Raw genomic sequence first — 16,000 nt, 5'->3', positions numbered from 1 at the left:
AGTCAATTTAATTTAACACAGAAACATCAAGGTACGAGCATGCTAGGGGGAATGCCTGCCCCTCCCCACACTACCTAACATGCTTGTACCTAAGCTAAATACTATATATTCTTCCTCTCCTGTCTTAAGTCTAGTCCTGGACAAAAATGTTTTTTTTTATATTGAATTTAAATTGAGCTTGACTTTTTTTGTCCAGGACGGTGTATTCTGAGTCTTGGAAACCAGCCCATACATGTATATGTACATATTCTTATTAATTCCTTACACTTGTGTGTATAAGGTAGTTGTTGTGAAATTGTTAGATTACTTGTTAGATATTACTGCATGGTCGGAACTAGAAGCACAAGCATTTCGCTACACTCGCATTAACATCTGCTAACCATGTGTATGTGACCAATACAATTTGATTTGACATCTCCACAAGTGCATAGGGGGAATGTTTAAAATATTCATCCACCGACACTATTTTTTACTTTTCAGGAGAAGAGAAAGGAGAGACAATTTTAGGGAAGGGAAAGGAAGAGCAGTGAGGAGATAAGAGAAAAAAGGATAGAGGATAGGGGTGTAGAGGGTTCAACTTTATATTAGGAGAGCAAAGGTTCCACTCTTCTTAAGAGTTCCACTTTGGCTGCTTTGATTTAAAAACATAAACAACAACATTTTTTCTTTCTCATATGCCATATTCCCACTGCTAATCTTGTAGGTATTGCTATTCTGTTACTTCAGTTCCATTGCTATAGTTTCTGTAGTCTGATGGCCCGTTAGTATATGAAAAGAAGAAAAAAAGATATACTTCCATTCTTCCCATTACAGACTGGTGGAGCTGAGACACCAGGTAGGTGCAATAATTATCAAGTAGAACAGAAAAACAACAGTACTCAGAACCTCCATACACAAACCCCTAAATGCTCTAACACAATTCATGTTTGTATTTACATCATGTAATGTAGCACTCAGTAAAAAGTAAACACATTTTGACCATTAGAGGAGAGGTTTGTTGATCTGTTCCTTTGGCATGGAACGCAGAACACTGGTTTATGGCTGATGGCAGCGACCAGAGGCTACAGTGGCAAGTGTATGAATGGACTCACTCTGAGCAAATACAAGCTGGTCTTGACACCACACCCAGCCTATATTATATTCCAGGAACACCTTCAACCTGGGTTTTATGCATGCTTCCCTTGAACCAAACACATTCCAAGCCCTTCTCCAAAAAACACACGGATAACTTACTTTTAAAAACAGGTTATTACATGTAACACTAAACTAAAATAATTATTACAAGCAGTGAAATATATGGATAAGCATAATGACCACAGTAAAAGAGCTGACTATTCATTTTGGCACTTCCTCTTCCTGTGGTTCAAATCATCCTGGTTCAGCCTAATGGGAAGGATATTTCTGTAATGCATGTGCTGTGAAATCTCCATAGGGGTGGGACACTCATTCACATAGCCACTTTTAATTTAACCTGGTTACAAAGAAGTGTCTAAAACAAAACATTCCCCTATTAGGAAGTTCATGTATTTGTGCAAATCAAATCAATGAACAAGTTATGTTGGTCCTTGATAACATAAATACAAGATAGCATTAACTGAGTCTCGATTATAACATTGTGGGTGATGCTGTGGTATTACCATCACCATCCAGTAGCTATGGTCGTAAAATACACACAGTATGAAAATTTTTTTTTTTGGGGGGGGGGTCCCACAGAACAAATCAATTGTTAAAAAAAGAAAATGTGTAGTTATTATTTTTTTTTTTTAAAGGGCAAATATGGAATTGGTCACAAATGTAGTATTCTATCCTCAGCCAAACTGCAGCACCCAGTCCAGCATACTATCTTGGTTTAGGTCAAGGTCTCTCCTTTTGTGACCTAAACAGAGAGCAAAGTTTAGAGAACACAGTATGACTTCCAGTACTGTACAGGGAGTGTAAACTGGAAACATTACATTTATTTACACCATAGAATTAGTGACCATTATGACACTTACCCTTGCTTCAATGTACTCAATTCTCCTCTCTAACGCTGTCAGCTTTTCATTTAGGGTGGCCAAACGAGACCGGCAGGACATATCTGAAGGAAAGTAAAAACACAGTAAGGTGGACATATTTAGCTTTATGATCACATCAAAGTTAATAATAACAGATAAGTGTATGTGTGGAGTACAGTTTGCTAAGGTCCCCCAGTTGAGCAGTGCATTTCATGCACAAATTCAACTACAGAGACCAGGATGGATTTCCAATTACTCGTAAAGAAGGGCAACTATTGGTAGATGGGTAAACAATTTTTAAAAAGCAGACAATGAATATCCCTTTGAGCATGGTGAAGTTATTAATTACACTTTGGATGATGTATCAATACACCCACTCATTACAAAGCTACAGGCGTCCTTCCTAATGGAGTTGCCGAAAAGGATGGAAACCGCTCAGAGATTTCACCATGAGGCCAATGGTGATTTTAAACTATTACAAATTGAAATGTCTGTGATAGAACTGAGGATGGATAAACATTGTAGTTCCTCCAAAATACTAACCTAAATGACAGAGTGAAAAGGAAGCCTGTATAGAATAAAAATATTCCAAAACATGCATCCTGTTTGCAATAAGGCACTAAAGTAATACTGCAAAAAAAAAAATGTGGCAAAGCAATTAACTTTTTGTCCTGAATATATATGTATTATGTTTGGGGCAAATCCAACACATCATGGAGTACCAGTCTTCAATAGTGTCAAGCATCATGTTATGGATATGCTTGTCATCAGCAAGGACTTGGGTGTCTATTAAGATAAAAAGAAAATGAATAGTGCTAAGCACAGGCAAAGTCCTAGAGGAAAAACGTGTATCAGTCTACTTTCGTACAAATGCTGGGAGACAAATTCATCTTTCAGCAGGACAATAACCTCAAATGCAAGGCCAAACACACTGGAGTTACTTACCAAGATGACATTGAATGTTCCTGGGTGGCCGAGTTACAGTTTTTATTTAAAATAATAAGCTAGAGGGGCAGAGGCTCTCTTTTTGACCAGCTAGCAACAACATTTGACATTTTGGATCTGGTGTTATGCCTGTTTACAAATGCTAGCTACATGTCAGGCCAGTCTGGTGTTCTATGCTACACAACGCTACTTTTTAGCCACAGCAAACATGTCTATTTTTGAATTGCAATTGCTAGAGCTTGAACAACACGAGCTTGAACTGCTGTTACTACTCAGAAGGAGACGAAAAAGACAGAAAAATGGCAAGTTTGTCCACTGAACACTACCAGAGGGGATGAAGGAGAATACACGTCTCTTATCCAAACTATGCGAAGCATTGAAGAGGAAAGAATTTCAATCATCTCAAAATAAAAAATAACAAAAAAGGAAGCTTGCAAGTAGTAGAATATCCATCTCTTCTGTGTTTATACTAGAAGGGATACCGGAAAATGTTGTAGACAAGGGCTGGACTTCCGTTGCTAAACTCACTCAATACTGCCCCTCAGTCTTCGCAAGGAATGATAAATCGGGTCTTAATTTCCAGGTAGGAAAAAACTTGGTCGAATGACGGAGCTTCCTCTTTTGTGACGAACAACGTTGGCTCTGTCTGTAGACCCCTTATGCGTCGCTCACACCTAGTGTTTTGCGCAAAATGGTACGCAGCATCTGGATATGTGTGCAACAAAAGTTCAACATTCACCTTCTGGTACCATTTTTGTCAAGTAGTCTATACGCTTACAGTTTGACGCATGCATTCAATAAATCCAAACGTGTATGCACCACACAGAACGCACCACACAGAACGCACCACACAGAACGCACCGCACAGAACGCAGTGCACACGCAAAGTTCCATTGGAAATGAATGTAGTTCTGGTGTAACAAAATGCAATAACTATATAGGCATGATCAAGGCATTAAAATATGCTACATGGTCAATCCACGTTCTGAATTGGCCGTACAGCATTTACGTAGACATGGCATCTGCAGAAGTCGGGGCATTCATACTTCTTGCGTTTCAGGAAGCTGTCAGGGAAGAGTTTGTGTTTATACAGGACCTCCCGCCCCCACGGAGGAGAAGATGGAACTAATTGAGTTACAAAATAAACTGGATAATATATATAAATTAAAAGCAGAAGGAGCCTTTATTATATCTAGGAAAAAATGGATTGAGGAGGGAGAACAGAATTCATCCTATTTCTTTAGACTTGAGAAATTTCACTCTAAAAATAACACTATCCATAAGTTAAACATTGATGGTGTTATTACAGATGACCAAAAATTAATCGCTAAATACTGCAGCAATTTTTACAGAAAATTGTATAGCTCTACGTACTGTCAGGAATCCACAGATATTTTTTTTAACTCACTGAATAGTGTTCACTCTATCAGTGATATAGAATCTAAACAGTGTGATGAACCCATCAAAGTTGAAGAGATTATAGAGTCTATCAAACATCTAAAGAACAATAAATCACCAGGTGTTGATGGAATTACATCAGAATTTTACAAAATATTTTCTGAACAAGTAGCTTCCTTCCTATTTGAAGTCTTTTTAGAGAGTATTAAAAACAATGTTCTCCCTCCTACAATGAGTCAGGGGTTAATAACACTGATACCTAAGCCTAAAAAAGAAGTGCTGCTCATCGTTAACTGGCGTCCAATTTGTTTTCTTAATAATGACTATAAGATATTAGCCTCACTACTTGCAAAAAGAATTAAAGAAGTTCTGGATGCAATCATTGATGAAACACAGTCTGGCTTCATGAGGAACAGACATATTTCTAACAATGTCAGACTAGTATTAGACGTACTTGACTACTCAGACCTAATAACTGAGGATAGCTTCATATTATTTTTTGATTTTTATAAAGCATTTGACACAGTAGAGCATCAGTTTCTCTTCCACTCCCTTGAGAGACTTGGCTTTGGGGATTTTTTCTGTAAGGCTATTAAGACTCTCTATGCAAATGGGAACAGCTCTATCAAATTGAAACATGGCACCTCACCTAGATTTGAGTTAAAGAGAGGAATTAGGCAAGGTTGTCCTATCTCTCCGTACCTGTTTTTATTAATCACCCAAATTCTTGCAAATTCTTTAAATAATAGTCCTGTACAAGGTATTTCCATAGCTGGTAAAGAAATTATTATAAGCCAGCTGGCTGAAGATACTACACGTTTTCTGAAAGACGCTAACCAAATTCCCATATCAATCAATGTGATACAATCCTTTTCCAAAGCGTCTGGTCTATTTCTTAACATTAATAAATGTGAACTCATGGCTGTCAAAGATTGTGTGACAACTTTATATTATGGTATTCCAGTAAAAGAAGAACTTACATATTTAGGCATAACCATTACAAAGGATCAGAAGTCTAGAGGCTTACTAAATTTTTAACCCCCTTATTAAAAAAAAACAGAAGAAACTAAATCAATGGCTACAGAGGGACTTATCTTTAAAAGGTAGAGTCCTAATAACCAAGGCTGAAGGTATCTCTAGACTAACATATGGTGCTCTATCTTTATATCTTGACCGTAAAATAAGCAAGGAGATAGACCAGATGCTTTTCAACTTTCTTTGGAGAAACCGTACCCATTACATTAGGAAAACTGTTTTAATGAACACTTATGAGAATGGTGGACTGAATTTTCTGGATTTTACTACTTTAAATAATACTTTCAAGATCAATTGGATAGAACAATTCCTAAGAAGACCCACTTCTATCTGGAATTTTATTCCTCATCATGTCTTCTCTACTTTTGGTGGCCTTAACTTCATGTCGTTTTGCAATTATAATATTGACAAAGTTCCAGTGAAACTTTCTGCTTTTCATCGGCAGGTTTTCTTGTCATGGTCCTTAATTTATAAACACAATTTTTCTCCACACAGATATTATATATGGAATAATCGGGATATATTGTATAAAAATACCTTTCTGTTTTTAGAATATTGGTTCAGAAATAATATCCTATTGGTGAGCCAACTGGTAAATGCAGAGGGTCTTTTACTCAGTTATAAAGAATTCTTATCACTTTACAAGGTCCCTGTAACACCTAAAGATTTTGCAATTGTTTTAGATGCCATTCCCTCAGGTGTTGCTATGTTATTCAGGAACATGTCAAGACCTGACCCTCAGAGCCTACCATCTATTGACCCTGTTTACTCATCAGTAGGAAAGATTTGTTTCTCTTTTGGTCCATTCAACAACAGAGCGATATGATCCTTGTTTCAGCAGGATGTTGTACCTTATGTCATGCCTTATTGGAATGGATTTATTGATAATATCTGTTGGAAAAAAGTTGCCACAAACATACCTACTTGTTAACAAAATTAAGGAAGTTTCCTTTAAAATTATTCATAAATATTATCCTGCCAACCACTATATGAAGAAGTTTAAGGAAAACATCAACTCAAATTGCTCCTTTTGTAATGACCACCCAGAAACAGTTGTGCATCTTTTTTGGCATTGGTATGCATGTAAGAAAATTGTGGCAAGACATCAGTAGGTTTATAATTGAACACATTTGTGAAGATTCTACACTATTGTGGAGAGATGTACTGTTTGGATTCTTTACATACAATAGAAATAAGCGGAATCATTTTTATGTAATTAATTTCATTATTCTTTTGGCCAAATTTCATATATACAAATGTAAATTTACAAACAGAAAACCACATTTTCGTATCCTACAAAAATAAATTGAACTGTATTTTAAGACGGTTAAATGCTCCAACAAAAAAGCTGTTAGAATTGTAAGTATATGCATGTCCCTTAAGGTCCTTGTGTAATTGTAATGTGATATTGTACCCCCTTGCTCGATTGTCCATTGTTTGTAATCTATGTATGCTTGTGTTCCCTCATGTGCTTTATGTATTGATTTGTTGTTAATAAAAATAAATAAATAAATAAATATTTAAAAGACCTCCCGCCCCCACCTACATTCAACCAGTCATGTCAATGTTTACAACAACATTTCGGAGGCGCATAGAGATTCAGTACAGAGCTGAATTTCGCTTCTGCGTCACACCATCCATACCGCAGATTAAGCATAAATGGTCTCTTAGCCATCAGAAGATAGCAAACTAATTTAACTACAATATTTCATCGATTGGTAGATGCATGAATCTTAAACCCGTGCTATAACGTTACATAATAGTAAGAGTCCTTTAGCTGATATATTACTTTATCTATGTGTTTTAGATGGAAACTAGCTAACGTTACTGTTAACCAAGAAGACTCAGGACCAGCGTTCGGTACTTTGAAGTAGGTTAGGCCTTCGCATTGACAGACTTTTTTTATGCGGCTGCCTAGTTATCTAAATTCCATCTATTTAGTTACTTACCAAAGGAATTGAGGAAATCTGCTATTTTCTTTATGCTGCTCGTGATAACCTCAATGTATTCTCGATTTGCCCAGTCTTGGTGGATCTCCCTCTGCACAGGATCTTCTTGACCGGCCATTTTCTGTTTTGGGGGAAATTGTGTTCTCCCCAGCTATCAGCAGATGGCGACAGTTTCCTAAACAAATGGAATCATGTCATTGAACTGTCGAGAAAATGTATGAGATGTGCGAGAAAATGTATGATTGATACAGAGCTAGACATCCAGGGAAAATCATATGTTCAGCTAGATGCATTGATTTATTGGGTGAATCATCGATATTTTATGGTAAATAAACGGACAATATAAATGTATCCGTTAAGACTGATATTTCAGCCATCAACACCAGGTGGCACTATAGTTGCCCCTCACTCACTGTTGCAATGCATTGTCCTTTGCTTTGTCGAAGTTTATACAGTGCATTTTTGCTCTCTCGTGACCATGGCTGCTGATGCAGCTAGACATCGCAAATAATCTGCATTAATTTGAATTAGCATAGTATCGCCTGACGACACACGTATTTTGTCAAACGGACTACCTTGGGTAAGATAAATATCAAACACTGCAGCGTTTTGTTTTCTAACGATTTGAATCATGTATTATTAGCTAACGTTATAGCGTCCTTCACTTCCCCAGCCCTCGGGAAACTAGCCAGCTCTTCCCAGCAGCATTTAGCTAGCTAACAGTTAGCTATTCTCTGTTTTTATCAACTGGCAAGAGCAAATATTAAGTAAACTATGTTTAACAACACTGTAGTAATAGTAAGCTATAGTTAACTAGTTTCATAACTATACGCCCAAATTGACAGTTATAATGTACTGGCAGGTATTTGAGACAGCTAACGATTGTGCCAGTTAATTAGCTAACTACAGTAGCAAGCTAAAATGCGATTATTGTTCGCAAACTAGCTAGCTACCTTGGTGACGGGAGTAAATTGCTTGATATTGGCCATTTTCCAGATTTTTTAAATATCTGAAGTTATTGACGCCTACTCTTACACTTGTTCTATGTCTTTATTACATTGCTAGTTATGGATGAGCCGGAGCTTCTGCTGGACTCCAATATCAGACTTTGGGTGGTCTTGCCCATCGTCTTTATCACGTTCCTTGTTGGGGTGATTCGACATTATGTCTCCATTCTGCTTCAGAGTGACAAGAAGCTGACATTAGAGCAGGTGTCAGACAGGTAAGGGTCTTGGAAGTATGTAGTCCTCGACCAGGGTTATCCAACACTGTTCCTGGAGAGCTACCCTCCTGTAGGTTTTCATTCCAACCCCAGTGGTAACTAACCTGACTAAGTTTATCAACCAACTAATTATTAAAAACAGGTGTGCTAGATTAGTGTTGGAGTAATAACCTACAGGACGGTGGCTTTCCAGGAACAGGGTTGGAGAGCCCTGCCTGAGACAGACTGTGCATTGACAGTTCATCAAAGAGCTAGTGAGCACATCTTACTGTGAGTTTGTTTTGAATTATACCTTTCCGATATTCAGCCAGGTTCTTATCAGGAGCAGAATCCTCAGAGAGAATGGGAAGTACATTCCGAAACAGGTGAGATCAATGTTGGAATGACCTTAAAAAGCCACTTCGCTGTATCTTTACTTCTTAGCACAGTAAACATGGTGTTTTTTTAAATGGTGTTGGCTAGTTGCGCTCAGATTTTGAGACGCCTCGTTTTCTTCAGTCTTTCTTGATGAGGAAGTATTACTTCAATAATCAAGAAGATGGCTTCTTAAAAAATACCAAAAGGAAGGTTGTTCCTCCCTCCCCAATGACAGGTGAGCGTAACAGTCACATCATACTTTCTCACATAATCCTATTCTCAAACCATGATAGGACAGTATTGGGCCGTTATACCCTGACACATGATAAGGAGCATATTCCTTCTGAATGATAATGCACCAAGAAATGTATTACTACTCCACTTGTTTGGAACTGTTTCTTTGTCCAGACCCCAGCATGCTGACAGACATGATGAAAGGCAACGTGACCAATGTACTTCCCATGATCCTCATCGGAGGCTGGATCAACTGGACCTTCTCGGGGTTTGTCACAAGTAAGTAGCATCCTCCTCGCTCACTGCACTGAGACTGGGTTGTTTGGATAACATCGACGAGCAAACCACCATCGTCACCCGCTTCATAAGGAAGTGCATCATCAACGTTGTCCCCCCAGTAAAGGTTTGCTGCTTCTCCAATTGGCATTACCTTAGATTGTAAACTATCATGGTCAAAACATAAAGATTGAATGGTTGTGAAGGTGGGGAGAGGTCTGGCCGTAATAAAGAGATTCTCTGCTTTTTTGACACCACACTCCAAAAAGCAAGTTCTGCTGGCTCTAGTTTAGTCTAATCTTGATTATTGTCCAGTCGTGTGGTCCAGTGCTGCAAGGAATGACCTAGATAAGCTGTAGCTGGCCCAAAACAGAGCGGCACATCTTGCTCTTCATTGTAATCAGAGAGCTGATATAAATACTATGCATGCCAGTGTCTCTTGGCTAAGAGTTGAGGAGAGACTGACTGCTCCACTTCTTATTTTTATAAGAAACATGAATGTGTTGAAAATCCCAAATTGTTTGCATAGTCAACTTACATACAACTCTGACACAGATGCTTACCCTTTTCACAGTCCCCAAATCCAGAACAAATTCAAGAAAGAATACAGTATTATATAGAGCCATTATTGCATGGAACACTGTTCCATCTCATATTGCTCAAATAAACAGCAAACCTGTTTTTGTTTTTTTTAACCATAAAGCATCCCCTCACAGCACAACACCTCTCCCCTATTTGACCTAGATCGTTTGTGTGTATGCATTTATATGTAGGCTACGTGTACTTTTTTTTTTTTATGTACTTCTGTCCTTGAACTGTTGTCTGTTAATGTTTTGTATTATTTAATGTTTTGTGTGGACCCCAGGAAGAGTAGCTGCTGTTTTGCAACAGCTAATGGGGATCCTAATAAAATACCAAAAGCCCTGGATTAACACAGAGGTTGGCGCAAAGCTATAGGGCAGAGCTACTATGGACAGGGCTATCGTAGACAACCCTGAGGCTACGGCTGAGGACAGGAACAAGAACAAAAAAATCCCGCTACGACCTCCGCAGAGTCATAAAAAGGACAAAATAAGAACACGGTAGAATCATATTACACATGCTCTGATGCCTTCCGCATGTGGCAGGGGCTGCAGCCAATTATGGATTACAAAGGAAAACGCAGCTATGATCTGCCCAACGATGCCTCTCTACCAGACGAACACAATGCATTTTATGCACACTTCAATAACAATGGCATACCTTATGCGAGGGCCCCCACCGGCCCAGAGGACTCGTGATCTCGCTCTCCGAGGCAGATGTGAGTAAGGTCTGTAATCAGGTCAACATTCGCAAGCCCGTGAGGCCGGACGGTATTCCAGGGCACGTTCTCAGACCATGCGCAGATCAGCTTGCAGGCATATTCACAGTCATTTTCAACCGGTCCTTGTCCCAGTCAGTAATTCCCACGTCTTAAGATGACGGCCATCATTCCTGTTCCTACGAACTTTAAGGCTTCATGCCACAATGACTACCATCCTGTAGCACTCACATCTGTAATCGTGAAGTGCTTTGAAAGGCTGGTTATGGCACACATCAACTCCATCATCCTAGACACCCTAGACCCACTCCAATTTGCAAACCGCTCCAACAGATCCATAGACGACACAATCTCAATTGCACTCCACACTGCCCTCACCCACCTACGTAAGAAGAATACCAACGTGATAATGCTGTTGACTAAAATGCTGTTTACTAAAGCACAGCATTCAACACCATTGTCCACTCCAAGCTTGTCACCTAGCTTAGAACCCTGGGACTGAACACCTCCCTCTGCAACTTGATCCTGGACTTCCATACCGGCCGACCTCAGGTGGTGAGGGTAGGCAACATCACCTCCGCCATGCTGACCCTCAACACGGGGCCCCCACTCCCTGTTCATCTACGACTGCCTGGCCACGACTCAAACACTATCGTCAAGTTTGCTGACAACATGTGGTAGGCCTGATCACCGGCGACGATGAGACAGCCTACAGGGAGGAGGTCAGTGACCTAACAGTGTGGTGTCGGGACGACAACCTCTCACTCAACATCAGTAAGACCAAGGAGCTGATTGTGGACTACAGGAAAGGGAGGGGAGGGGGGCATGCCCTCAACCACATCAACAGGGCTACAGTGGAGTAGGTCGAGAGCTTCAAGTTCCCCGGTGTACAAATCACTAAGGACTTGAAATGGTCCAATCACTTCACAGTAGTGAAGAAAGCGCAACAGCACCTCTTCCCCCTCTGGAGGTTGAAAAAGTTTTGCATGGCCCCTCAAATCCTCAAAGTTCTAAAACTGCACCATTTGAGAGCATCGGCTGCGTCACTGCTTGGTATGGCAACGGCTCCGCCCTTGATTGCATTGGCGCTACAGAGGGTGCTGCGGACACCCCATTACACCGCTGGGGCTGAGCTCCCAGCCATCCAGGACCTCTATCAGGTGGTGTGAAAGGAAGACCCGGAAAAGACTCCAGCCACCCAAGCCATAGACTGTTCTCTCTGCTTCCGCACAGCAAGCAGTGCTGGTGCATCTATCCCTGAGCCATAAGACTGCTAAATAGCTAACAGAAAGGCTACACAGACACTCTGAGGTGACCCTAGTATTTTATTTGGCACACTCACAGGACTCTACACTCCCACGCACACTGACACACACAACATGCACACACATTTATACTGCCTCTACACACGCGCGCACACACACACTCTCACATACAATCATAATTTACGCTGCTGCTGCTCTGTTTATCATATATCCTGATGCCTAGTCACCTTACCCCAATACATATCTACTTCTATCACTCTAGTATCCCTGCACATTTTAAACATGGTATTGGAACTGACTCTGTATATACCTTTTCACTTTCTCGTTCTTCATATTTCTTATTTTTATTTGTTGTATGTTTTTGCTCTACCTTATGTTATTTTTATTACTACATTGATATTGATCACTGCATTGTTGAGTTTAGAGCTTGCAAGAAAGGCATTTCACTACTTATACACGTGACATTAAAACATGATAATGATTGTCACTACTAGAGAACTTCGATTGCAGTTTATTTTATGATACATAAGTAATCAGGTATTTCCTAAGAAATGGCATGGTAAAATGATTACATTGAAACAACATATAAATAACAGTAGTGTAAAATGAAGTGCTTTCATTGTGTCTTTGCTATAAGCAGTTAAAACCAGTCTGCAAATATTGACTTATGTCAAATTCAAAACTTGATTCTACTTATATTTGGTAGTGGGGTTGTATGAGCCAAATCATTTGAGTTACAATTTTCTCAACAACCCTTTTCTTGTTCCTCACAGCCAAGGTTCCCTTTCCTCTCACCCTGCGCTTCAAGCCCATGTTGCAACAAGGAATCGAGTTACTCTCACTTGATGCTTCCTGGTTAGTTGATGAAATAGATGCTTAATAAATTCATTTTGTGAAGGTAATGTGATATACTTCCTCTGAGTTCTTTTGCTAGTGTAAACATTGATGAATTATTATCTTACCCTTGTTTCTGTTTTCAGGGTGAGCTCAGCGTCGTGGTATTTCCTGAATGTGTTTGGGCTGCGAAGCATGTACTCCTTAATTCTAGGACAAGATAATGGTAACCTTTCATCCACTCATCCAACTTCATGATTCAGATTTGTTTTTCCTGCAAATGTTATTGATAAATGTGTTTCTGTAAACTAGATGTGACATTATTGAATCATAGTTTGTCACCTACTTACAGCAGTACTGGTTATCAAAAGCAATAAACAGAAGGTTATTAAATTGACCTGATTTGGGCAAACAATAAATCACTTGGGGGTCTGTGCCTTGAAGAGATAATGGGCCGGTTTGCAACCCTTCAGGGTCATAGCAGCAGCACGGGTTATAAATGGAACATGACTCCATTCTTTCAACCATGTTTAACTGGCAAGCCTCCAATTCTTCACAATCCTGGTTTTGTCACTCCAGGGTGATTATGAAGTAATCCGTGTTGATGCTGGTGTATTGTGAACCACACAGGTGCCGATCAGTCCAGGATCATGCAGGAGCAGATGAGTGGTGCTGCCATGGCCATGCCTGCAGACACAAACAAAGCCTTCAAGGTAGAATGGTCTACTCTTGATTGTGTTCACTTACTCTCCATGTTGAATTATTATCTGACAGTTGTTTATTTCCCCTTTTTAGGCAGAATGGGAGGCTCTTGAGCTAACTGACCACCAGTGGGCACTGGAGGGTGTTGAGGAGGAGCTAATGAGCAGGGAACTGGATCTAGATGGAATGTTCAGTAAGGAGTTACCAACGGGTATCTTCTGAGTGCCAATTCATCACTGCAGGGAACCTGCCACTTGGCAAAATGGTAGTCTTACTTAGAGGCAGACTTGGAGTTTCTATAGGAAATGACAGAGTGGAACAAAGTCCCTGGGCTTTGATGACAAATGGAGATTTAATGTCTAAATTAATTTAACTTACGTCATTGTCCATTTCAAGTTTAATTGGAGATAGTACCAAGTTCAATTTATAATTGTAACTATTTTAAAGATTCACCCTCAGCTACTCATGACAAAAAAAGGATAGCATACATAATTGAAAAACTGACAAGTTGTATACTGTCAAAAACAAAACATACAAAAGGTCAATGAGCATGTTGCACCACTTTATTTTTAATCATGTTTACCTTGTATTCTCAGATTCTACCTACAATGCCATCAGAAAGTATTCATACCCCTTATTCCATATTTGTTGATACAGCCTCAATTAAAAATGTATTAAATGGACCCCCCCCACCCATCTATACACAATAGCCCATAATGACAGTGAAAGCATGCTTTAAGAAATGTTTTCAAACGTATTGAAAATTAAATGCCTAAATGGACATAAATATTCACACCACAGAGTCAATACCTGTTAGAATCACCTTTGGCAGTGATTACAGCTGAGTCTTTCTGGGTAAGTCTCTTGAGAGCTTTGTACCTCTAGTGAATATTTGGTCTTGTATTTTAGGTTATTGTCCTGCTGAAAGATGAATTAGTCTGTATGAAAGCAGACTGAAACACGTTTTCCTCTAGGATTTTGCCTGTGCTTACCTCCTATTGTATCTCTTTGTTATCCTCAAAATAACTGAAGTCCTTGTTGATGACAGGCATACCCATAAGAAAATATGGAGTGGTATTCTGATGTGTTGGATTTGCCTCAAACATAATGCTTTGTATTCAGAGCATTAAGTTACCTTCTTTGCCACATGTTTTGCTGTTTTACATTAGTGCCTTATTCCAAAACATGCATCCTGTTTGCATTATGATTTATTCTGAACAGGCTTCCTTTTCTCTCTGTCATTTAGGTTAGTGGAGTAACAAAAAAATCCTCAGTTTTCTCCAATCACAGCCATGTAACTTTGTAACAGGTTTAAAATCACCATTGGCCTCATGGTGAAATCCCTGAATGGTTTACTTCTTCTCCGGCATCTGAGTTGGACGCCTGTATCTTTGTAGTAACAGGGTGTATTGACACACCATCCAAAGTGTAATAACTTAACCATGCTCAAAGGGATATTCAGTGTCTGCTTTTTTATTTGTACCAATCTACCAATAGGTGCCCTTCTTTTGTGAGGCGTTTGAAACCTACCTGGTCTTTGTGGTTGAATCTGTGTTTGAAATTCACTGCTCGACCGAGGGACCTTAAAATTATCTCTGTGTGTGGGGCACAGAGATGAGGTAGAAAATCATGTTAAACACTTATTGCACACAGAGGGGTCCATGCAACTTGTTAAGCACAGTTTTACTCCTGAACGTATTTAATCTTGCCATAATAAAGGGGTTGAATACTTATTGACTGAAGATATTTTAATTAATTTGTAAAAACATAATTCCACTTTGTGTAGGCCAGTGACTCAATTTCATCCATTTAAAATTCAGGCTGTAATGCAACAAAATGTGGAAAAAGTCAAGGGGTGTGAATACTTTCTGAAAGCACTGTACTTACCATTTTTTGGGGTCATAGTTTACTTGTTGGTTATTTGTGAGCTTGTTTTTTGTTTTGTGAACATAATAGTCAAATTCATTGAACAGTTCAACTTATCCCGTTGGCAGTGAGAGGCGGCTGCTCAGAGCAACAAAAGACAACTAGCAGTTACAATATAAACAAAGAACATGGTTTTACTGGTGGTGATTAAATTCCAGTTATCATTCCACTTTCAGTTTTGTGTGCAGAATCAGCAGCTTCATGTCTGATGTAAGACACGGTCAGGTCCTATATTGGGTGCTGGAAAACTACTGTGTGTGTGATAGTTAAATTTGATGTGTTCTTTTAAATATTTATTTCTCAAATTGTTTTGGTAACATTGTGTTTTTGTATAAAGACTGTTTTGACTAAGTCATTTTGGAGTTTTATTTATTCTCTTGGCTCAAATATTTTATTTCAAAAGTGGTTCAATTGATAGATATTGTGACACACACCCTTAACTTAAACAGTAAAGAATAATGCCTGGCTGGAGGGGAGGGTGGGCCACAAACTCATGTAACCCAATATTGCAAGCTTGGATATTGCTAACATTTGGAACATGAGGAGTCAATTGTCTGCCATAC

The 16,000-nt window shown here is 39.3% G+C and overlaps 2 protein-coding genes across 3 annotated transcripts; one reads left to right on the top strand and one right to left on the bottom strand.

The window, feature by feature from the left end:
• Positions 1 to 557: 557 nt before the first annotated feature.
• Positions 558 to 7,480, bottom strand: LOC124002957 (probable protein BRICK1). Its single transcript, XM_046310818.1, has 3 exons — positions 7,322 to 7,480; positions 1,995 to 2,077; positions 558 to 1,876 (listed from the first exon to the last, which is right to left on the bottom strand). Exons 1-3 carry the CDS (start codon positions 7,437 to 7,439, stop codon positions 1,850 to 1,852), a joined length of 228 nt encoding a protein of 75 aa, XP_046166774.1. The 5' UTR covers positions 7,440 to 7,480; the 3' UTR covers positions 558 to 1,849.
• Positions 7,115 to 14,675, top strand: LOC124002956 (ER membrane protein complex subunit 3-like). 2 transcript variants are annotated; one of them, XM_046310817.1, is made up of 9 exons: positions 7,115 to 7,242; positions 8,387 to 8,543; positions 8,851 to 8,908; positions 9,042 to 9,135; positions 9,309 to 9,413; positions 12,749 to 12,830; positions 12,956 to 13,035; positions 13,440 to 13,522; positions 13,605 to 14,675. In XM_046310817.1, exons 2-9 carry the CDS (start codon positions 8,389 to 8,391, stop codon positions 13,731 to 13,733), a joined length of 786 nt encoding a protein of 261 aa, XP_046166773.1. In that variant the 5' UTR covers positions 7,115 to 7,242; positions 8,387 to 8,388; the 3' UTR covers positions 13,734 to 14,675. The 2 variants fall into 2 exon arrangements, with proteins under 2 accessions (XP_046166773.1, XP_046166772.1); XM_046310816.1 differs by lacking the exon at positions 7,115 to 7,242 and adding an exon at positions 7,732 to 7,901.
• Positions 14,676 to 16,000: the final 1,325 nt, after the last annotated feature.

Source organism: Oncorhynchus gorbuscha, linkage group LG18 (genome assembly GCF_021184085.1).
Source record: "Oncorhynchus gorbuscha isolate QuinsamMale2020 ecotype Even-year linkage group LG18, OgorEven_v1.0, whole genome shotgun sequence".
Classification (NCBI taxonomy): Eukaryota; Metazoa; Chordata; class Actinopteri; order Salmoniformes; family Salmonidae; genus Oncorhynchus; species Oncorhynchus gorbuscha.
This window is presented reverse-complemented; position numbering and strand designations above follow the sequence as displayed.